The sequence below is a fragment of the Phascolarctos cinereus genome, unplaced genomic scaffold (genome assembly GCF_003287225.1).
Source record: "Phascolarctos cinereus isolate Bilbo 61053 unplaced genomic scaffold, phaCin_HiC Scaffold_4;HRSCAF=312, whole genome shotgun sequence".
Lineage (NCBI taxonomy): Eukaryota > Metazoa > Chordata > Mammalia > Diprotodontia > Phascolarctidae > Phascolarctos > Phascolarctos cinereus.
In genome coordinates, this window is record NW_027555847.1 from 132,642,278 (window position 1) to 132,666,519 (window position 24,242).

The 24,242-nt window shown below is 37.6% G+C and overlaps 1 protein-coding gene across 2 annotated transcripts in view; it reads left to right on the forward strand.

The window, feature by feature from the left end:
* LMF1 (lipase maturation factor 1) overlaps nt 1-24,242 on the forward strand; it is a 729,514-nt gene that overhangs the window by 346,905 nt on the left and 358,367 nt on the right. For both annotated transcript variants that reach the window (XM_021006793.2, XM_078152596.1), the window contains one exon: nt 10,792-10,857. In XM_021006793.2, the coding sequence (XP_020862452.1) occupies nt 10,792-10,857 (66 nt within the window). The remainder of the gene's footprint in view (nt 1-10,791; nt 10,858-24,242) is intronic.

Genomic DNA, 24,242 nt, shown 5'->3' on the forward strand with positions numbered 1-24,242 from the left:
ACTTGGCATCCTCTCTCCCTGTTTGAAAGAATCTGTGTGATTTCCCATGTTCTTTCTATATTATGACCTATTCATCAGGAAAACATGAGTATGCATCATGTCTGCCTTCTAAACAATGGCCTAATTGAGAGAACATTGTATTTTGCTCTCAACAAAATGATGGAGGGATCAGATTTCTGGTTTTCTCTTTCCATTTGCCCTGGGCAAAGAAAGAGTTAATACTAGCTTTATTTTTGGTAATGCTGGTAGTAGTTCTAGATACCTGGGAAATTGAAATTTTAGTGAAATAGGTAGGCAAATAAATTTTTAAAAATAGAAACTAAATTCCTATTATTTTTAAAAATAGTATACAGTGATTTCCTTCTTCCACCTCCATTACTTCAGGAGATAGTGGAGAGATGGGCTTGAAGATTTTACTTGTATTTTTTTAAACTATGGTTACCATCATAGGGAATTGGTATGGTTTAGATGTAGACTCATTTGCATATTTTCTTCATTTAGCTGAGCTATTTGAATTGAAGGCAAACCCACATGCAGTAGTTATAAAGTGCCATTGTTCACTGAGTCTGGCTTTTTGCATATACTGATAGGAGGAAAAATATCTGGCATCTTAACTATCTCTTTCACTGAGAAAGTAGAAGAAAATTATATGAGAATGACTATGGTAGTACGATAATATCTCAATTTTTTGTCCCACTTTATCTATCTCCTCCATTAGAATTTGAGCTTCTAAGGGTAGGGACTGTTCCAATTCTCACTAATGCTGGCAACTGGGTTCCCCAGATCAAGGCTCTTGTTCCCCTCAGTAATAGCAATAACCCTCAAGGATTTGGGAGTATCTTTCTCTAGTACTGTCACTCACAAGTCCCCATCTTGTGTGTTTCCCCAAATATCTTTTGACCTGGTAGACATTTACAATATTAGTCACCTCTTGGTCTTTTCCCAATATCAGTTAACCTATTGATATCAAACAGATGGTTTTTAAAAGAAAAATCCAAGATATCAACAACCATATAAAAATGCTCTAAATCATTTATACTGAAAGAAATCCAAGTTAAAAAAAAAACAACTTAGTTCTATCTCATGGCTATCAGTCTGGCAAAGATAATAAAATGGGAAAAGGACAAATGTTGGAGGGAAACAGGCAAACTATGTACACTGTTGGTAGAGCTGTGAATTGGTTCAGCCATTTTGAAAAGCAATATAAGATGATGATTTCCCAAAAGTGTACACCCTTTGATCCAGCCATACTACTACTATATGTGTAACCAAACACATCGAAGAAAGAAATTATATAAATAAAGACATATGTATATATAGTTGTGAGTGTAGCTGCTTTTTTCATGATAGTCAAAATTTAGAAACAAAGAGGGTGTCTTCCCACTAAACAAATTATGGTATAAGAAGATAATTGAATAATATCGTGCTGTAAGAAATGGAAAAATGAAGTATAGGAAGAAACTGAGAAGCCCTCTATGAATTGATGCAGGTTGAAGTGAATAGGATGAGAACAATCTATACAGTGATAATATTATAGAAAAAAAAACAGCTTTGGAAAACTTCAGAAATCTGATCAATGCAATAATAAATCATAATTCCAAAAGAATGAAGATGAAACATGCCACTCATGTCCTGCCAGAGAGGAAATGAACTTAAAATGCAGAAAGAGATATGCATTTTAAGACATGATTCATATGGAGATTTATCTTGCCAGACTATGCATGTATGTAATGAGAATTTCATTTACTTATTTATTTGTCTATTTATTTTATTAATTTGCCTAATAGAGGTGAAGGAAATAATGGGAGAGAAATAGACAAAGAAAAAAAATAACCCATTGCTATCCCTTCAATGTCAGCTAACCAGTTCACATAAATTTGTTTTACAAATGGATATTTACCAGAAAGATAAAGCAAGATGCAATGTACGAAACCTCCCACACTGGGGGTTTTCTTACCTCACTTCATGGAGAGAGTAGACTAAAATTTAATGTGGTGACCACCAACATTCTCCCCAACACCCTACCAAGTTCAAGTCTGGATGTGACATCAGTGTGGGGTTACTTTGAACTTCCAAGTTTACTAGGATATAATCTGACCCATTGTGTCTAAGACCAGGAAAGAATAATCAGAGGAAAAACACCCCCCCATCCCACCAACCCCCCCCTCTACCCCTCCTCTCTGCCAAAAAAAAATGCTTGCCATCCACTCACATGGGTAGATGAGGCAGTGCCCACAGCCCCTGCCATTGATGCTAATAATATTTCTCTCCCAGCTCAGAGTTCTGCAGCATTTCCGTTCAGAAGCCACCAGGGAGAGAAGTGGATTTTGTCTTTTTTTTTAGGCACATTCAGTTCCTAGATCAGTAACCGATTAATCATAAGCCATTAGGAAACAGCTAGGATAGCTATGCATGTTCTGAAGTGGTGAAAGGTGCCCTGCAAAATGCATTTCCAAAAGCAAGTTCACTGAGCTCCCATGTAGTTTGGTACCAAGCAGAATATACTACATTTACTCTTAAGGATTGGGATCTCTTTGGCCAGTTCCCTCCACCCTCATTATATTCATATCCCCAGTGCTAGCACAAAGTAAGCACTTAATAAATGTTTATTTGCTAATTTGCTTTTGTTGACTATGATATCTTCAAGATGGTAGGCATACTATGAGGAAGTAGAAGGGGCAGCTAGGTGCCGCAGTGGATAGAGCACCAGCCCTGGAGTCAGGAGCATCTGAGTTCAAATTCGACTTCAGACACACAACACTTACTAGCTGTGTGACTCTGGACAAGTCACGTAACTCCAAGTGCCTCACCAAAAAAAAAAAATACAAAAGAAGTAGAAGAAATTGGACATAGAAGACCTGGATACAAGTCCTGGATTTGCCATTTCCTATCTATGGGATCTTGGTTAGGCAAATCCACTTCTCTCTGGTCCTCTGTTTACTCATCTGTACGAGGAGAGGGTTGGGTAGACTATCTTTGAGCTATGTGAGCTTTGAGCCTGTGATACATGCTAATCAGTAGTATATTTATGTAGTTTTCTGGCCTGCCATTTGTTTGCACCAAGACAGAATCTCCTTTAATCCTAGGTACACACAGGGATAACTGCACCTCGTTTCAACTCTGCCTTTTTTAGTTGCATGAACCATCTGTCCGTGCTGGGACATTGTTTATACAAACACGTGGATGGAAACTTTGCACTGAATAATAATGTTCAATATTATTTTAAGGATTGTAAAACTTGTATTCCTTGTGATATTTGTGGCTATTGGTTAAATTTTTATTTGGGACCTGAGAAAAGTAAATAGATTAAATATTTGGTAGCTGGATTTTTAATAACTTTCCCACTTTAACTAGCTCCCTTTTATATCATATTTTACAAAATCTGAACTAGATTAAAATGTAATGCATAACAAAAAAATTTAACAAAATAAATGAAAATAGAATATAACATAGATAATGCGTTGTTCTAAGTCAATCTGCAGCTGCAGGGATCTGTTTATGTTTGAATTTGATGTCACTGGTTTAGTATTCTTATTAAAAAGCCTTTGGATTTCCCTCATTGTACTTACAGATTCTAATTTCTTTTTTGCCTAAGATCTCTTAACATGAGGTATGACCACAGGTTGTTAAGATGGCTTTTCTCCTTTCCCAAAATGACAGCCTTCTTGGATACAATAACTTTTAGTCTTTTTTTTTTTATTGATAGGGTTGTCAGCCCATAACACATCCTGAGAGATGCTACCAACATATCCTGTAATTTTACCAAAGATTTAAGGGCCTGGGAAGCTACTGCTGTTTAGGAAATGGAGGCATTGTTTATCTACAATGCAGTCTATAATTTTTTTATTTGTAGACATAGTTCTTCCTCTTTCTTACCTTCCAAGCCCCCAAATAGAGAAGAAAATAAAATTTAAAAAAAATGTAGCTCTGGCCTTAACTTAAAATCATAAATTTAGCTGATGCCGGAAAAAAAGGTTTCCTGTCATTTCCTTTGTTAGACTTATATGCACATATAGTAAGGTGGATGAATCTGTGATCTTTGAAATTGCAGAGAGACAAATTTAGGCTTGTAACATTTAGAGCTCCAAAAACAGAATGGCCTTCTTTGAGAAGTAATGGGTTTCCTCTCATTGAGGTCTTCCAGAAAAGACTGAATTGTTCTGTTCTGGGTTGGTCTAAGTGGTCTCTATAATTCCTTCCAGCCCTAACATTCTGCAATTTATTGATATAGATATTCCTTTTCTTACCATGGGTGACTCTTTTTCCTGTTTTTCCACATAAATGGGTAACCCATTTACCCCATGGGTGGAATCTTCCACTAGATCTCTTCAAAATGGCCTTCTCACTACTTGGTGCTTCATTTCCTAATCTTTATACTGGCTACCTTCCCTTGGGCCTGGATTGCGCTCACTCCTCAGTTCTGCTTCTTGGAATCCATAATTTCCTTCAAGATTCAGTTAAAATGCTGTCTTTGCTTAGACACCCTTTTCTAGTCCCCTCAATTGCCAGTGCCTCCTCCCCACCTCCACCCTCAGGTTATATTTCGTATATATTTTGCTTAAACCTATCTTCGCACACATTTTTTCCTTGCAATAGAAAGTAAGGTACTTCTGGGCAAGAATTGTTTCATTTCTAACTTTCTATCCCCAGCACCTAGCACAATATTTAACACATAGTAAGCATTTAATAAGTGCTCATAACTCTGATTATATGTGTGCCAGTGGAATATATAAACTAACCACTATCATCTTTATTCTCATTTCATGACTCCGTTTCTAGTCATCCTCATCATACTCTGATGCTTTCCTTTATGCCTCTTCTCCTACGTATATATATGTACATCAGTAAGATGTCACTGTCTAAGTATGCTCACCATATGTTTCATAATTGCCCTTTGGCAATGTACAACTTAAAGTTTTTGGAAATTATGGCATTCCATGACTATATTAACATTTTCTTTTTTATATGCTTAACATACAGAAATGTCTCTGAAATTCATTTTGTGAATGTATGGTACATTTTCTAATATATCATTATACTGATGACAATAGCTAATGTTTTCTTAATGGTTTGCCATTATAAAATGATCTACCTATAACATCTTATTTGATCCTCACATCTAGTTTATAATTATTTAATATTATCCTAGGTTTGTAGGCAAGGAAATTGAAGGCTAGAGAGGTAAAGTGATTTTTCCAAGGTTATACAGGTATTAAATATGGGTTCTGGTAGAAGACATAACTTCTGACTTCTTTTTCCTCCTTCTTTTTTCCCTTTTATGCTATCTTTGTATTATGTTGCTTCCATAAGAGTTGATCCCCCCCCGAAATAGTAAGAGATCTATTGCCTTTTAAAAAAATTGATAAAATAGTTGTTTCTGGACCTGCCTTCTCTCAAGTGAATTAGATAATTTTTGACAATAATGTAAGATGATTTTTGCTTCCTGAAATTTGCCATGTTTTTTTTTGGGGGGGCAGTTTCCTTAGAGTGAAAGAAAAGGAGGATAATTATTTGTCTTCAGGAACACTCAAGCTGTGTTTATTTATTTATTTTTGTTAGTCTTTAAATGAATACTGCCATAAGTGATGAATGCCTTCTTCATTTCTTGGAAATTAACCTAAACTCTAATCTGAACTACAGAATCATAGAGTCTTAGAGACAGAAGTGATTTCAGAGGTCTTCTAGTCCAGGAGCCAGATTCTAAAACTCATTTTAGGAATAAGACAATGAGACAATATATGCAGACCATTTTTGTAAACTCCGAAGTGCTGTATAAATGCCAGCTATCCTTTGTATTATTTTTGTTGTTATTGTTATCAGTCCTGAGATATGTTTGTAATTGATTTGTATTTAAGCCATATTTTTGCTGCCCCCCCCAATCTAGCTTATAATAAGACCTCTGTAATTTTGTTTTGTTTTGTTTTTGTAGTGTACATACACACATTTTTTACTTTTAGAGAAATTTTATTTTAGGTATGTGGCCTATATTCAAAAGGACAGCCTCTATGTAGATTTATAAATTTATAAATATAGTATTATTTAGCCTCACATTAAGCTTTAAATGATTTCATTAGCAGTGATATAGGGTTCTTTTTTAAAGTGGCTATTTGATTGCTTTTTAAGCTGTACCTAAGAACAGAAGCACATACTAAATGTTAGAGAATTATAAAATGCTAGAAATTGTGTAGTAGAACCTCATTCACTTTATAAATGGAGAAACTGAGGCTAAGAAAGAGTCAGTGACTTTCAGAGTTGCACAGTTAGTTCATGACAGAGCTGAAACTAGAGTTAGGTTAAAGGTAGGTTCCCTGATTCCTAATTTCTTACTCTTCATATGATATCATGTTTTCTTAGCTGGATTTGTCCTATATTTAACTTACTTATGGAGCACTTTGAATAAAACAGGCCCTTAATAAACATTTTCTAAATTGAATTGACTTATAACAAAATATATATGTGTGTATGTATGTGTGTGTATATATATATTGTGTGTGTGTGTGTGTGTGTATGTGTGTATATATGTACACACACACTTTTTTTTAGGAACAGACACTAGAGTAATCAAAATGATAACTCACATTTCTAAAGTTTGAATTATAATACTGTAATTAAAGTTTGCAAAACACTTTTTCCTCAAAAACCTTGTGAGATAAGAGTGCCACAATTATTGGCCCCCCCCTCCATTTTACAGATAAGGAAATAGACTCTCAGAAGTTCACGTATTTGCTCATGATCATACAACCAGCAAATTGTCAGGTAGGATCAAAACCTAGTTCTCTCGACCCCAACCAAGTCCTCTGCTCTTTTCACACTACCTTGGCCTGTCTCTAATATAAGAAGTTAGAGTTTAGTCAGAAGCATTCCTAATAAGTGCAATTTATCAAAATCATTTTTTCTTTGAAAATTGCATGAAACACTATAGTCCAGATAGGGCTGGCAGATGGGGAAATGTATTATAATTGTATGCAGAGCAAAGGGCCTGGCTTGGTCTTTTGACTAGTGGAGCTTTCTTCAGTTTGATGACTGTGATTCTAATCAGAGCCCTTTTAAGCATACTTCAAAGCCCAGCATAGGACCCAGGCACATACCTTCAGGCTGCCGCTGCTTGATTACACATCTCTCTGTTAGCAGCCTCATCTTTGGCCAGGTGTCTTTCCTGCTGTGGACGACTGATTCCTTTTTTCCTCTTCATTGCTTAGACAAAGAAATGTAATACTGATAGAACTACCATCCAGAAAAGAAACCCACTGGTTTGGAAATCTCATTCTCTTGAACTTTGAAAAACGTAAATGCCAGTCAGTCTCTGCTTCTGTTAATTTCACAGCCAATGATAGAATGTGGTAATTAGGACCTTTTTTTTTAAAATTTAAAAGCACTCACCACCTTCTTTTCTCTTCTCTAAATTGTGTTCTTAAGTTGCACTGCACCCCTCATTTTGATTTTAAGGTGAGTTTTGTGTACATGTGTGAAAAAAACCTACCCTAATATCCTGTGATCATAAGTTTTAAAGTTGAAAGGGACCTTCAAGATCATATAGCTCAGTTCTATCATTTTACAGATGGATTGTAGCCTCACAGAGAAACTGAGTTTTGCATATACAAGTGGCTTGCTCAGACTGTAACTGTCACAAAATGAACCTAGCAACTTTGTTTTCCTAGCTATGTTTATAGATTTGTCAGGGATTATTAACATGTAACCTATGAATCCTTTTCTAGGCATAAAATAATCTTTAAATTCAGGTTTTTTTGTTTTATTTCATTAAGAGATTGAATCATAAAAAAGTTTTATTAGAGCCCTCCCCTCTCCCTTATATGAAAAACTTTATTTAAGAAAGTATGTTTACTATCTTTTGGTCTTAATTGATTCTAGATACTGTTAGCCCTGAAGATACCATGATGGCCAAGAAGGGTTTAGCTGAATTCCATTATACTTCCTGCATTTTTCAGAGTGTCTAGTCAGAGAAGCCCTGGCCTCTATATAACAAACACATAATACAGCTGGATTTTCAGATCTCAGGCAAAGCTTTTAGTGTCAGCAATGAGAACAGTCACCTTCTGACATCCAAATGGAGTCTTTGAATCTGGAATTTACCAAAAGAGAATAAAAGTGATCTCCGAAGTGTCAGATTTGCACAAAGAATGTTCAATGCATTTGCCAAGAAAATGGACAGACACCATCACGACCTCACTTGTCTCAGCATATGATGTTTTGAAAAATTTACTGTCTGGTGTTCACTTGAAGCCTAAATAACCTGATGAAAGCTGGTGAGAACCTTGAGAGATCAACTAGTTTCCCCATCTTATCTTTCCTTTTCCACTCACAGTCCTCTGAAAGAATCCTAAAAGTTTTCTGCTGCGGATAAGATATTATTTTTAGCTATACAATAACAACTATTTGATCCTTATCAGGTTTACCACTTCTAAAGTAAGAATAATGACCTATACTTATTTTTTTCTGATATTTAAGGTTCTATCAATACCTTCTGTTTTGTTTTATTTTACCTGTGTAACAAAGAAAAAGTGAAGCAAAATCAACTGACAAAGTGACCCTTTCTCATTGTGTCTGCCAATTCAGCACCTAGAGTCCTCCATCACTTTCCTGAATAGCTCACCTTTCTGTAGCACTTTAAAAGTTCTTTCCTCTTAGCACACCAGTGAGGTAAGGATTAGTAAACCCCATTTTACACATGAGATAACGGAGGCTCCAGTAAGTTAAGTGGCTTCCCCAGAGTGACAGGGTTAATAAATATTAGAACCAGGCTCTAACCCAATTATACTTTAGTTCTTTTTCCTCTGTACTACATTCCATACCTACTTCCTTTAACTTCAGATTTTCTAGTTGAGACCTGTAAACCTAGTTCCAGTTTTATACCTGGATTTTCTCTTATGCTATTTGATTAAAGGAGGGTGGGTGGGGAGAGAGATATGTAAAAAATCAGCTTTGTCAGAAACTATTGCATGTCATTTTTGGTAAACTGAATTCCTAATGTGGTGACACTAACAAAAGGCTAAGAGTTAATCATTTGTTCTACATGTTCAGCAAAGGAATCAATAGCTGTCTTGTTGGTCCTCATCACAGTCTACTATCATTGCTGTAGCATAATGAAAAGCTGTGTTGTCTTTTTAAAAATATATAATTTACAGAAATTCAAAGAAATAACAGTGATAATAATTATCCCTAAATTTGCCACATTGAAATATAATACACAGAATTGTGTTTAATCCTAATAATTCTTAGACTTTTAAATAAATTATGTTTAAAAAGCTGAGCATAGTTACAATGACACCTAACTAATTTTTCAGATATGTTTATATTAACTTAAACGGTAGTAGAGGACATTTTCCCATAGGAACGGAGTTTCTGCATTTATTCGATTCATTCCTTTATTTATCTTATGTATGCCTTGTGTAAAACACTGTACCAGGGAATGTACAAACATAAATACAGTGGTCAATGTCCTTAAGGAGATTACAATCTAGCAGGCACATGCAAGAAGTAATATGGTGAAAGGGAGAGAGCACTGGAATTGGAGTCATGGTCTGCATCTAAATCCTAGCTTCGTTATTTATTACCTGTGTGAACTTGATTGAATGACCTGATCTCTGTTCCTCAGTTTCTTCATTTTGTAGCAGGATTGAAGCAGATGATGTCTGAGGCCCCCTCCAGTTTTAGATGGTCAGACCCTTATATGGTGATAATGAGCAGATGGATGCTTAGGGAAATAAATGTTTTGGCTCAACTGCCTTTGTATCTCAAGTGACCAAGTGAAGGTATAATAGCGGGGTGGCAAGACCTAGTTAATAATATATTAAATATGTCCTTGTAAGACTACTTTTTTTCAGGGGAACATCATGTGGAATTATGCCTATGTCTGGTTGTTGTCATTTCTTTATTCATTTTTCTTAATTTCACATTTCTAGCCCTTTTTTTTTAGTCTTTCACTGAATATCTTTGGGCTTTCATTTAGTTTTGTCTTTATACTTTGCTTTTAGTGTGAAAGAAAAGTCATTGCTGAAAAACACATTTCCATTTATAATGACTAGATTTGAGAGGCATCATGGTGTAGTGGATAGAAGAGGGCTGGTTTCAGGAGCCAGAAAACATGGGTTCAAGCCCCACTTCTGACAGATACTTGACCCTGGAAGGGTCACTTAACCTCTCCATTTTCTAGGCAGCTATCTAAGTAGACGGGTTGTTATTCAGAGGGTCTATGAACATGGATGGAGAAAAAAATAGATCTTTTATTAACTTCTAATGGAAAATGAACATTTCCTTCAATTCTGAATTATTAAAAAAAGCACCCAAACACATTATTCTGAGGTGTCCATAGACTTCACCAGCTTGCCAAAGGCATCCTAGCTACAATAAAAAAAAATTAAGAAGTCCTACTCTGAGTTTAAAAGTTGCAGAGTAGAGTCAGGAGGACCTCAGTTCAAATGCGGCCTCAGATACCTGACACTTAATAGCTGTGTGTCCCTGGGCAAGTCACTTAACCCCTATTGCCTCACAAAAAAAAAAGTTGCAGAGAAGGTGATGGATGACCTGCATTGGTAAAGGAAGTTCCCCTCCTAGAATTCCCTATGTGATGAAATTGCAAGTCCAAGTCATATCTCCTTTGGTTAGGTTTATTGTAAAGCTGGAGAGATATTTTTTTTCTTTTTCTTGGGTTTACCTTGTTTGGGAGAAAGGAGAAGAATCATCCATGTGAATCCATATGTCTTTTCCTGTCATTAACACCTGCTATGTAAGTCAGATAGTAGTGATTTTAAATATTTGCTCTTAATTTTGCAGGGCCTGATTAAAGTGAGGGGAGATCGATGCTGGAGAGAGCTAACCTGTATGGACTATCATTATGAGGTGAGTTAATTATAATAGACTTACTCATTTGTTTGCCACAGTGATAAACCTAATTTTCAGGATCCTGCCTAGAAAGATTACCTTTTTCTGTAACTGATGCATTGACTTTCTATCTGTGATATGCAGTTTCAGTAGGAAGAATTTAGAGGCTTCTTCCCTTGGCCTGGGGTTCCATTTGAATTTTCTAGGATTACTTTATCAGGAGTAAGCAAAGCAGCCAAAGCAAACAAAGCCAAAGAATATCCACATTTGGGGGCTTGCTTGCAATTCTCTTGAAAAATTATTGATGGCAGGGGAAATTCAAGCACAGAAGGTTTTTGTTGTTGTTCAGTCTTTTTTTTTTTCCTTTCTTTTTTTTGTGACCCCATTCTTGGCAAAGATACTGGAGTGGTTTGCCATTTCCTTCTCCAGATCATTTTGCAGATGAGGAAACTGAGGCAAACAGGGTTAAGTGACTTGCCCAGGGTCACACAGCTAGTGTCTGAGGCTAGATTTGAATTCAGGTCTTCCTCATTCCAGGTGTGGTACTTTATCCACTATACCACGTAGCTATTACTTTCAGCTAAAATTAATGTGAATTTTAATTTAGCTGAGTCCTCCAGGCATATGGAAAACTGTACTGAAAAACCCAAATTTTACTGTTCAGAAATGAATATATGCATAACATTTAGAGATGAGCATACCCAAAGCCATTTTGAATTTCTGTTTGTCTTTTCAGAGTTTGTGTCCCGTTTATCTGGTTAGATATAATTGTTTTCATTTTGGTTTCTGATTTTCTCACCTTTTAGGAAGGAAAAGAGATGCAATCAAGTAATTTTAAATACTTGTTACCACAATTGCACTTTTGAATTTTATATGAATATATAATAGCCAAAGAATTAGATAGCTAGCAATCTTGGTGCTTCACCTGTGAAACAAAGAAATAAATAACTTTTCCCACCTCCTTTCCAATGTGAATGAGCATACTCATACAAGCATTAGAATTCTCATTGTTGCTAGCAACATTCTTGTGAAATCACTGAATTTCAGAGTTGGAAGGGATTTCATTAGCCATCTAGTCCTGTCTGAACGGAAATTCCCTACTCAGCACATTAGACAAATGGTCATCCAGCTTTTGCTTGACTACAGTTATGCTTGTTCTGCTTAGCTCTGGAAGCCAAGTAGGACAAGCATAATCCTTTCATGTGTCAGTCCTTCAACTACCTGGGGATATATCATCCCACTCTCCCCAAGACTTTAAGTTTTTAGTCTATGAAACTCCATTTCCCTCAACTTATCCTCAAAAATGACAAAAACAGACAATGACAAATGTTGAAGGGGTTTCAAAAAGATAGGCATTGTTGACAAAGTTGTGAGTTGGTACAGCCATTCTGGAAAATGATTTGGAACTCTGTCCAAAAAAATCATTAATAACTGTGTATACCTTTTGGCTTAGTAATACCTCTACTAGGCTTATATTACAAATATATCAAAGAAAGAGGAAAAGGGCCTGTAGATAGAAATATATCTGCAGCAGTTCAAGTAATCCTCAGAAAATATGATCTTGAGGCCATTGACTACCGTTATTATCTAAAAATGCTGTCTGATTTATCAGTGCCCCCTCTTAATTTTGTGCTTTTTGCACATTTGATAAACATACCATCTGTACTTTTATCTAGGTAACTGATAGAAACGTTAAACATTAGTAGGCCAAGCACAAATCCCTGGGGTCCTCCATTTAGACACCTCCTTCCACTGACATCAAATCATTAATGACTATACTTTGGTGCTGGCTATTAAACAGTCCCCAGTACCCCTAATTCTATCATCTACCTCTGGATTTTGTCCATATACCAAGCTTGAGAGCCTTTGTGGAATGTTTTTCCTAAAATCTAGGGAAACTATCTCTGCAACATGCTCTTAATTTAGTAGTCTAGTAACACTGTCAAAAAAGGAAATGTGATCAGTCTAGTATGACCTGTTGTTAATCACTGCTTCCTTTTTATATGTTTAGTAATCAGCTCATTAAACAATATGTTTTAAAAATTTTTGCCGGGAATTGAAGTTACACTCACTCATCTCAACTCTGTCCTTATTGCAGTACAATCTCTACTCATCTGTCAAATTGATCTTCCTAAAGTGCAAATCTGTCCCCATCACACACACACACACACACACACACACACACACACACACACACACGCACACACACACACACACACACACACACACACACACCCATTCAAAAAAAACTTCCCACTTTCATAGTTTTCTTACATCTTACTCCCCTCCATGTACTCTGCAATCAAATGACACCAGCCTCATTGCTATTCCTTCTACGTCCCAATTCCATTGATTTTCTTATCTTTTTAAAAATTTTTTTTAAATTTTAGGCACTTGGGGTTAAGTGACTTGCCCAGGATCACACAGCTAGTAAGTGTTAAGTGCTTGGTCTGCGGCTGGATTTGAACTCAGGTCCTCCCAACTTCAGGGCCAGTGCTGTATCCACTGTGCCACCTAGCTGCCCCAACTCCAGTGATTTTCACCTGCTGTCCCCCATGCCTACAAAGCCATGTCTAGAATGCTTTCCTGTGCTCCTCTCCACCTCCTGACTTTTTTCAAGTCTTAGCTAAAATTGCTTCTTCCCAATCCCCTTAATGCTAGTGCCTCATCATTGTCTGCATGTTGTCTCGTCCATTAGACTGTGAGTACCTTGAGAGGAGGGGCTGTTTTCTCTCCTTTCTTTGTATCCTCAACACTTAGCACAATGCATAACATATAGAGGGCATTTTAATAAATGTTTGTTGACTGACCTGAAATCATTTTGAAGACTTCACTCTTTTCCCTTTTAAAAAAGGGGGCAACCTTTGCTCATCTCATGCTTGGAATGTTTTATGTCTTCATCTCTACCCTTCACAATTCCCACCTGAGCTAAAATATAAAAAATATAAAACTCTACCTGATTTCTTCAGCTAAATGTATTTTGTCACCTTCTCAAAAATCTCCAGAGTTTTCGTTTGTCCCCATTATGCCCTGCCTTATATTATACCTATCTGTATATGTGTGTCATTCCCCCCCTTAAGAATGGAGAGTCCTTTTCTGAGAGAGTAATGTGCATTTTAACACATTTTTCATTATATAGACATGTATACATTACATTACCAGAGTACTCTGGTTTCCTTTTCCGTGTCACTAAACATTACCTTTTCCTTTTGCTTTAGAGAATTATCTTTGACACTTGTGCTTGATCAAATGCAGTTTTACATTTTTATAAGAATACTACTGAAAATTCCTGTTTTTGAGAAATTCTAATGTCAAAAAATATAGTGAGTTAAGGAAGTGCTCTTCATTTGATGCAATCACAGTAATAATAATAAGCCTTCATTGCTTTCTTTTTTAGTTTACTTTGAAACCTATTTTGTGATGAGAATGACACACTCTACTCAGGGCTTTTCTTCACAAAGCATTTATTAAACACTAAAAGAAGAATAAGGTGCAGGGTCCAGGGGGAGGAGATTTAGAAGAAGATTGTCTTAGTTTACAAGCATTTCTTTTCTTGGTTCTCATCAGTAAACTATAGGCACACCCTCAAGCAACACCGTTGATGGAAAGATTGTAGATGAAAATATAGTAATTAAAGCAACATGGAGACAGTGGAGTTGGTTCCAGAAGAATGATGTTACAAATAAATAGATATTTGACCAAATGATGTGACAGAAGTTTTTAGCAAAGCATTTCTATGAAATTATTGTGAAACAACATTGAGTGAGGCAATCTCATGTGAGGTGTGTCTGAGGCTTGTTTCTTTTAAATAGGATTTTGGATAGCCTTTATCTACAGAGGGCAAGGGAGTGGGGAGATGTTTGTTTGAAATGCCAGGTGTCATGGGTAGACTTCCTCTCAGACGGGTTTCTGATATTGCTGTGACACTTAGGAAATCTACATTATGAGGAATATTATAAAGCTTGTTATGTTATGAGGTCAATAATTTGCCTTCTGAACTTTTAGGACCCTACAGGGAGAATTGAGGGCAGAGTTCAGCAAAGGATGAAACCCATTTTTGCCTTTTGATTCTAAGGTGTGATTTCAGCATAATTTTCAGTAGTTTGGTTTAATTTGATTTGTCTTTCAAAGAATTTTACTTTTCATTCTAAGGGAAAGTGGGTAAAAAGTTTTAGAAGACTTATTTTTTAAAAAAAGAAAGAAATTTGGGTATCAAACTACTTTTGAAAAAAAAAACCCAATTTTTTTATGGCAAAATATAAAGAAATCAGAAACAGATGAGTTAAATTGCCCTTAATAAAACACAAATATGAAAGAGGAAATGGTGATACCAAACATCTTTGGGATTAGGTTGAATCTAAGCCATTGACAAACAATTTGACAACTCCCCTGGACTCCTGGCTCTTTTATTCCTGGTCATTTCACCCTTTGCAATAATGTGAGATAGCAGTAAGATAAGTAAGTAAGATATTAAAATTAGAGTGGTCATCTAGAAATGACAAAATCCAGGCCTTTGGTCTAGCTCTGAGCTGCAGTCAGCACCCCAAAAATTGATCAGTCATATGCATTTGATTTTTTTAAGAATTGCTTATTACCCAGTCTATCTCTCTGTGTGAGTTTATGCAAACTATGATAAAAAAGAAGGCATCATCTGAAAATGAGTAAAACCATTCTTCCAAATAGTTTTGCTCCAAAGTTATTAAAACACCCAGGGGAATAGAATTGCTGAGCTTTAAAGAGGCAAATCAGTGATAGCTCTAGTACAATAATATCTCACTATCCAGAGGTCACCAACACCCACCATCTGACAATCTCACCTATCCATCAAGGAAACAGAAAGGACATCTCAGCTGCCAAAAAAGTTTGTGAAGCACTATGTAGCTTATGGAATACTTGCGTGTGTATATGTATGTGTGTGTGTGTGTGTGTGTGTGTGTGTGTATGTGTGTGTGTGTGTGTGTGTGTGTGCATATATATATATATGTATATGTATTTCATTTGATCCTTATGAGCTCCTTGAGGCCAAGAACTATCTTCTGCTCTTCTTTGTAATATCCCTAGTGCTTGACACAGTGCATGGCAAGTAGTAGTAGTAGTTGCTTAATTAACACTTATTGACTGACTGACTGACTTTAGGAGGTAAAGACATCATTATTCTCTTTTTATACATGAGGAAACATATGCCCACAAGGTTACATGGCTAGCATGTGATAGAGCCTGGACTAAAACCCAAGCCTTCTGACTCCTTGTCCCATCCTCTCTCTGTGTGTGTTCTAAAGTTTGTAGACTTAGAGACCTTCACTTAGAGCCTGTTTGCTCTTAGTTTTGGCACCATTCTAACAAACTACCCATCTAGTTTCCTATCCAACAGCATATTAGAAATAATGGATTGACATGGGGAGAGAGTATAGAAAAGAGGAAAGGCTATTAAAACCAGACACAATGACAGCACTGAGAGGCGATACTTGATACCCTGACAGTGAGGAAGGGGCAGAAAAGCAGGAGGAGAATCAACTTAGTAAGCAAAATAGTTTGGAAACATGGAGCCCAGCAGTAAACAGTCATATACATCCCTATGTAGGTACTAAGTATAACAGAGTAAAGTAATTTTTTCTCAGTAATGATGTTCCTTGATCATCAAAAAGATTAAATTATTTGCAACCTTCTATATGGCAAGACAGGAAGTTAAATTATATCTTAAAAATCTTTCCAGATAGATTCATCTGGAAGATTCACTTAGGGAAAATGACTCATTCTCTCATGTTGCTAGAAAATTGAGACTTTATTATACAATTAAGAGTTATGAGAAGAATTTTATGGATATTTGCTCAGCAGTTAGTGTAGCCATTACTGTCTTTACATATGAAGTTCATGTTCTTCAGCCTATTGTTCAAGAAAAGAAAGCCATAACTAGGAATTCTGGCACTTGTGGAAAAAGTCTGTTGGAGTGGGGAACTGAGGTATGATCCTTCCAGTACATGGCTGAGGTAGACTGGAGATAGAGTTCATGAGATTTAAGGAAACTGAGGAACTGGAAGGCCAACACTGAAGGGATAGAGAAGACTGACCCAAATACTGAACTTATTGAGGAGAAGGAAGAATGAACTACAGATTCGTATATATGACAGTAAAAAGGATCTGATCCAAATGGAGTTAACTTTAAAGGAAGAGGGGAACTGGAAGCATGGCAGCTCTGGGCCTGTATGTCCAGGAAGGAGGCAGCTTACTTGGGAAAGGATGCTGAGAGATGTGTCTTTAGGAAACAAGCTAGATTTCAGTAAGGAAGGAATGTGAGAGGACAAGACAATAGAGGTCACTTGATCCAGACACTTCCTCCTACAGATAAGGAAACTGAGGCCCAGAGAGATGAAACTATTTGCCTAAAGTTATATAAATAGTGTAAGAGATAGGGTTCAAAATCAGGTTCCCTAAGTCTACATTCAGAGCTTAGCTCAATACTTGGCACATAATAAAGACTTAATAAATGCTTTTTCATTTATTCATTCATTTTTCCTACATTACAGTAGAGAGGAGATCTGCCCTCAGTGGAAAGGGATGTTAGAGGTAGATAAGGACTAGAGGAGGAGAGAGGGTTATAGCTAATTTTTTTGAGGTGGGGAGGAAAGTTGGAGGGGAAAGAAGAGCTGTAGCAGTGAGTAGTTTGACCTTTTGTCCTTTTTTTCACTCACCCCTTTCCCCCATCTAATTTCGAGGTAATATCAATAGTCCCTGTTTCAAGTTGCCACCCTAGAAGGAAAATGTCTAAGGAAAAGGGCATAATGGCCATGGAACTTTGGAGGCTATGAACTCCAGCCAACAGAGGAGGGAGCTGATATGGACAGTCCTGGAACCTTTCCTCTCCCCTTAACCATACCCAATAACTATGCTAGTTTTAATTTTAAGCCGCAGGATTTGGCCCAAACTTGCCTTATCTCCTATTGTTGCTGTTTAGTTGATTAGTTTGTCTGCCCCATTTGGGGTTTTCTTAGCAAAGATACTGGAGTGGTTTGCCATTTCTTTTACAGATGAGGAAACTGAAGGGTTAGGTGACTTGCCCTGGGTCACACAGCTAGTAAGTTTCTGAGGTCACATTTGAACTCATGTCCTCCTGACTCCAGACCCAGTGCTTTATTGACTACACTACCCAGCTGCCCACTGTCTTATCTCCTGCTATTTCCTTTTATATACCCTATGCTTCAAACAAATTGTAATGCTTCCGCCTGAGCCTGACCTGAGTTTCTGTTATATTCTCTACCAAGGTACTGCCCTTTCCTGAGTTTCTGGTTCCTCTCCCTGTCAGCATCTCATCCACTCAGCAAAGCAGAGTCAAATGCTGCCTCCCTTAATCAGATGGGACCTCTCCCTCCTCTGGGCTCCCAGAACAATTTGTCCCTCTCATATATGACACTTAACACCTCCTCCCTTATGTTAGATTTATGTGTTAAGAACATTGTGTTCTTTCCTTTAAAATCTTACAGACTGATTTCCTCCTCCAGAAAAATGAAAGTCACTAACACAACTCTTAGACTTTCAGAAAAACCTTACTTTATTTCTTTACCAGAAATTCTACAGATGTTGCCTGAGTTTTTCCAATTAAACCTGTTAAATGCCATTGTTCTTTTTATTTGGGGATCTTTTTGTCAGTGGACAATAGGATATCTGGTGGGCTGAACCCCTCTGAATAAATAGACAATTTTGTAAGATAAAGGCACCAAATGAGGAATAGCAGGCACATGGACTTTCAAGGAATTCAATTCATTAAACATTTATTAAACTCCTATTATGTACAAGGCATATCCTAGTTACTAGGGTTACAAAGCTAAAAATGAAATATTTCTGCTGGGGTAAGGTGGAATACAACATGAAGTCAAAAAGAAAATTTGAAGGAAAATTTCTGGTGTGTGTGTGTTGTGTCCTGTGTTGTGTGTGTGTCTGTGTATTTGTTGTTTCTGCCATTAGAAAGTAAATTACTTAGATGAAGGGATTATTGTGTTTATATTTATATCCCTAGCACCTATTGCAATGCTGACACATAGTAAGTACTTAATTAATGATTCAAATCTATCTCAGTAGAAAATATACAAATCCATTAAAATGTATTTCTTTTGCTTATATTTATAGTTCCAGTACTTAGCACAGTGCCTGGTACATAGTAAGTGCTTAATCAATGCTTATTGACTTGAAAATAACTTTAACAAATTGTAAATCAGTTTCTTACTAGTAGTCCTAAAGGTATTTGAAAAAAAAAAAAGAGTATTCCTGTAAACAATCTGGAATCAGATTATTTCTACTGGGCCTTACCATGCCATCACCTTGACACATGGCCAGGTAGATTCTCAAATTCCTAGCAGAGAAACTGCTGCTTATGTTTTGTATAATCAGGTAGAACCCAAGAGAGAAAATGAAAAGCACTCAGTCCACCTTTAGGCTTCCCCCAGAAGTCTCCCTCTACCCCTCCTTTCCCAACTGAATAGCAGCACATCTCCCCATTCTGTCTGCTGGGAGACGACAATAGTTGCCAGTTCAGGAAGCAGATCCTTCAGAAGACTCTCGGTAAGCCCCACTCACTACTTCTGGTTTGGTCAGGTTTCCATGCTAGAATGTCCATGTTTGCTTCCCAGCTCTTCCCTTTGAGGATTGAAGGCAACAATATAACTTTTGCATTCCAAGTTCTATGCCAGGTGTGAGAGCCTCTAGAGACATCTCACTGCCCTCTCTGTCCCCATTCCTTCTTCAAAGGATGTCAATTTTGAATAAAGGATGTTCAGCTTTGTTAACAAGTCCCTCCTCAATCTAGTTAAAAGGCTTATTGGAGCTCATAGTTTTGGGTATGACAAGGCTGCAAAGGAGACTGAGAAGTGGTCAGATGGGTGTGAGGAGAACCTCAAGAGACTAATGTCAAAAAAATCCAGAGAGGAGATGGTATTCAAGAGGAGGTCAGCAGTGTCAGATGCAGTCCATAGATCAAGACCATCCATTTGGGCAATTAAGAGATCATTAGTAACTTTGGAGAGAGCAATTTCAGTTGAGTGATGAGGTCAGAAGCCAAACTGCAGAGGGTTGAGGAGTGAGTGAGCAGAGAGGAAGTGGAGGCAATGAGTACAAATAGCTTTTTCTAGGAGTTTGACTGAAGTTGGGAGGAGAGAGAGAGGATTACAGCTTGAGGGGAAGATAGAGCCTAGTTAACTTTTTTTTTTTTAAAGGATAGGGGAACGAATTTGAGAGTAATAGGGAATAAGCCAGTAGACAGGGAGAGCTTGAAGATTCAAGAGGGAAGATAGGGTTGAAGTTACAGTCTGCTGGAGAAAACATGGAGGATGGGGTCAGGGGCACATGTCTAGGGTTTGGTCTTGACAAAGAGAAAGGCCAATTCATTGTCCAAGACTAGGGCAGGGAACAGAGGGAGGGGAAGGAGAAGAGTAGGAGATGCTGTCAAGGGGTTTTGACATGAGGAGAAGAAGAAAATAGTTCACATCAAAGGGCCTCAATTTTCTCAGTAAGGTATAGGTGAGGTCTTCAAGGGAGGGGAAGGAGGGAAGAGAAGGTCTGTAATTGATTCTGTAGGGAGTGAGATAGAAAAGCAGTTAGGGAGGAATATAAGATATCTTGCTTTGTAGAGGGCCTAATGGACTTTGGATAACATAAATTTATAATGTACCTAGTCAGCACAGTTGTGTGACTTCCTTCTGTTCTATTCATCAGAATGTGAGTAGGAGCAGAGGAGGCAGATGGTGAGTTATCCAGGGCTAAGGTTTGACAAGATGAATGAGACAAAAGCTCAAAGGAATTCAAAAGCTGAGAACATTGTAGAGTTGAATTGACTAACCATAGAATGGAGATTGAAAAGGGAGAGTAAGTTAGGGTAGATATAAGAGGCTGAGAAAGTACAGAGGGGTGGAGTGAAGAGGTACATAATCAAATATGCAGATAATTATTTATTGACTTCATTTAATCTCCTCTAATTCTTCTGCTTCTTCATCCAGTTCACAGAGACATGTTGTTCAGTTGTTTCAGTCACGTATGAGTCTTCATGATCCCTTTTGGGGTTTTCTTGACAAAGATACTAGAGTGGTTTGCCATTTCCAGCTCATTTTACAGATGAGGAAACTGAGGCAAACAGGGTGAAGTGACTTGCCCAGGGTCACACACCTGATAAATGTGTGAGGGCAGGTTTGAATTCAACTGCACCTCTTAGCTGCCCCTCACAGAAATATAAAGCCTTATAATTCAGTGCTACTTTTCAGGTAAATTAATTTACATTCAGTAAATGTTTACTAAATACCTGCTATATGCAGTACACTGTGTTTAGCACTGGGGATACCAGAGAAAAAAATCATTCCTCCAGGAACTTATAGTTTACTGGTGGGATAAAACATGAAGATAAATAAATGCAGTATTATTTGAGGAAGAAAATAATAGTTTTCTTTTTAAAAAAAGGAAGATCAGGAAAACCTTCCCATGTGAAATGAATCTTAAAGGAAGCTGAGGAGTCTAAGAGTCCATGAGGTATGTGAAGTGATGGGAGATGGAGTGCTGGGCTTGGGGTACAGTTGGTAAGCCCATTTGTTTGAAAATTGAGGGCATAAAGAGAATACTGTGAAATAAGTCTGGTAAAAGTAAATTGGGCTAGATTGTATTTTAAACATTAAGCTGAAGAGATTGTATTTTATCCTAGAGGTGACAGCAAGAAACTTCTCAAGATTTTTGAGCCAGATTGTGCCCAGGGTCATGCCTGTGTCTTAGAAAGATTATTTTGGCAGCTGTATAGATAGTTATTTGCAGAGAGAAGATGCTGGAAAGAGTCAGAATGACTGGGCAATAGCCCAGGAAAGAAGTGATTAAGGTCTGAACAAGGGTAGAGTTATGTAGTGTCAAAAAAAAAAAAAGGATAGATGCAAGGGATATATGACAGATCAACAGCACTTGGCAACTAATTGGATATGGAAAATGAAAGAGACAGAAAAATCAAGGTTTACTGTGAGATTGTGAACCTGAGTAACCAGAAGAATGGTTATGCTCTCCAGGTTTGAGGAGGAAGGTGAATTCCATTTTGAATATGTCATTTGAGCATCCAAAGGGTCATTTAAGTGGAGCACAACTATAGTTCAGGAGAAGAGATTAGGGCTGGATACAGAGATTCTGGAATTAACTGCATGGAGACAAAATTTTTAATTCATAGGAGCTAATGAGACAATCAAAAGAGAGAGGACAGAGAGAAAACAGAAGTGGCAGAACCCCTGGACAAGATGGATTTACAAGTGAATCCTGTCAAATATTTAAAAAACAATTTCTATTATTTTATTACATAAAATGTTTGGGAAGAACAAAGGATGAGGGGGGTGGAGCCAAGATGGCAGAGTGAAAGCAATGACTTGCTTGAGCTCTCCCCCAAACCCCTCCAAATACCCATAAAAAATGGCTCTAAACAAATTCTGAAGCAGCAGAATCCACAAAAAGACAGAGTGAAATGAATTTCCAGCCCAAGACAACCTGGATGGTGGATCAGAAAGGTATATCATGCCGGGCTGGGAGCGCAGCTTGGCGTGGGCACGCAGGCCACAGGGAACCTGGAGCAGGCCTCAGAGGACTGGATTGTGGGCAGCTGTGGAGGTTTCCAGACTCCTCAATCCACCAATGCCAAAGACAACTTAGAAGGTCAGTGGGAAAAGTCTGTTTCTGCAGTGCTGAGACAGGAAGGTGGGGGTCTCATCTCCATTCCCCAAGAGCATGGCCTTGGTGGGGGAGCTGCTTCCCGAGATTCCTGCCTATTGACTGAGGGGGAATCCAGTGGCTGATCAGACAGGGATTGTAGGGATCTCTTTGCCAGTGCTGAGGCAGGAATCTCTTGCTTTGCCTGTGTTTGGATCTGGGTCACACTTCTGGGCAGCGGTGCTGCGGTGAGGAAGAATGCTGGCTTGGTGGAGCTTGTAGTGGCTGTGGAGAGGAACCCCTCCTCACAGTTACAGGACAGAAAAGACTACTTTTGGTCACAGGCCAGGAAAGGAGTAAACACCTCGCCCCTTATCATACCACCTTGGAAGAACTGAAAATTTACAGGTCCCTACAAGTATCTCTGAAAACAGCTGTACAACCCCACCGAAGCTTGGGACAGTACATTCTCCACACTGGAAGCAGACTCTTATCTTAACAAAGAGTTTAAAACTCAAATAATTGGCCAGGATCATGAGCAAGCAGCGCAAAAAGAGTCAGGCTATCTTACCTTACTTTGGTGAAAAAGAAGATCAAAATATACAACTAGAAGACGACAACAAAGTCAAAGCTCCTACATCCAAAGCCTCCAAGAAAAATATGAATCAGTCCCAGGCCTTGGAAGAGCTCAAAAGGGATTTTGAGAAGCAAGTAAGAGAAGTAGAGGAAAAACTGGGAAGAGAAATGAGAGTGATACAAGAAAATCATGAAAAACAAGTCAACAGCTTGCTAAAGGAGACCCAAAAAAAATACCAAAGAAAATAACCTTAAAAAATAGCCTAACCCAAATGGCAAAAGAGGTCCAAAAAGCCAATGAGGAGAAAAATGCCCTAAAAAGCAAAATTGGCCAAATGGAAAAGGAAGTCCAAAAGATTACTGAAGAAAATACTTCCTTAAAAATTAGAATAGAGCAATTGGAAGCTAGTGACTTTATGAGAAATCAAGACACTGTAAAACAAATCCAAAAGAATGAAAAATTAGAAAACAATGTGAAATATCTCATTGGAAAAACAACTGACCTGGAAAATAGATCCAGGAGAAATCATTTAAAAATTATTGGACTATCTGAAAGCCATGATCAAAAAAAGAGCCTAGACATCATCTTTCAAGAAATTATCAAGGAAAACTGCCCTGATATATTAGAACCAGAGGGCAAATAGAAATTGAAAGAATCTACTGATCTCCACCTGAAAGAGATCCCCAAAGGAAAACTCCTAGGAATATTATAGCCAAATTCCAGAGTTCCCAGGGGAAGGAGAAAATCTTACAAGCTGCCATAAGGAAACAATTCAAGTACTGTGGAAACACAATCAGGATAACACAAAATTTAGCAGCTTCTACATTAAAGGACCTCAGGGCATGGAATATAATATTCCAGAGGGCAAAGGAGATAGGATTACAACCAAGAATCACCTACCCAGCAAAACTGAGTATAATCCTTCAGGGGAAAAAATGGTCATTCAGTGAAATAGAAGACTTTCAAGCATTCTTGATGAAAAGACCAGAACTGAATAGAAAATTTGACTTTCAAATACAGGACTCCAGTGGAACATGAAGAGGTAAACAGGAAAGAGAAATCTTAAGAGACTTATTAAGATTGAACTGTTTACATTCCTGCATGGAAAGATGATATTTATAACTCATGAGACCTTTGTCAGTATTAGGGTAGTTGGAGGAAAAAAATTATATATATG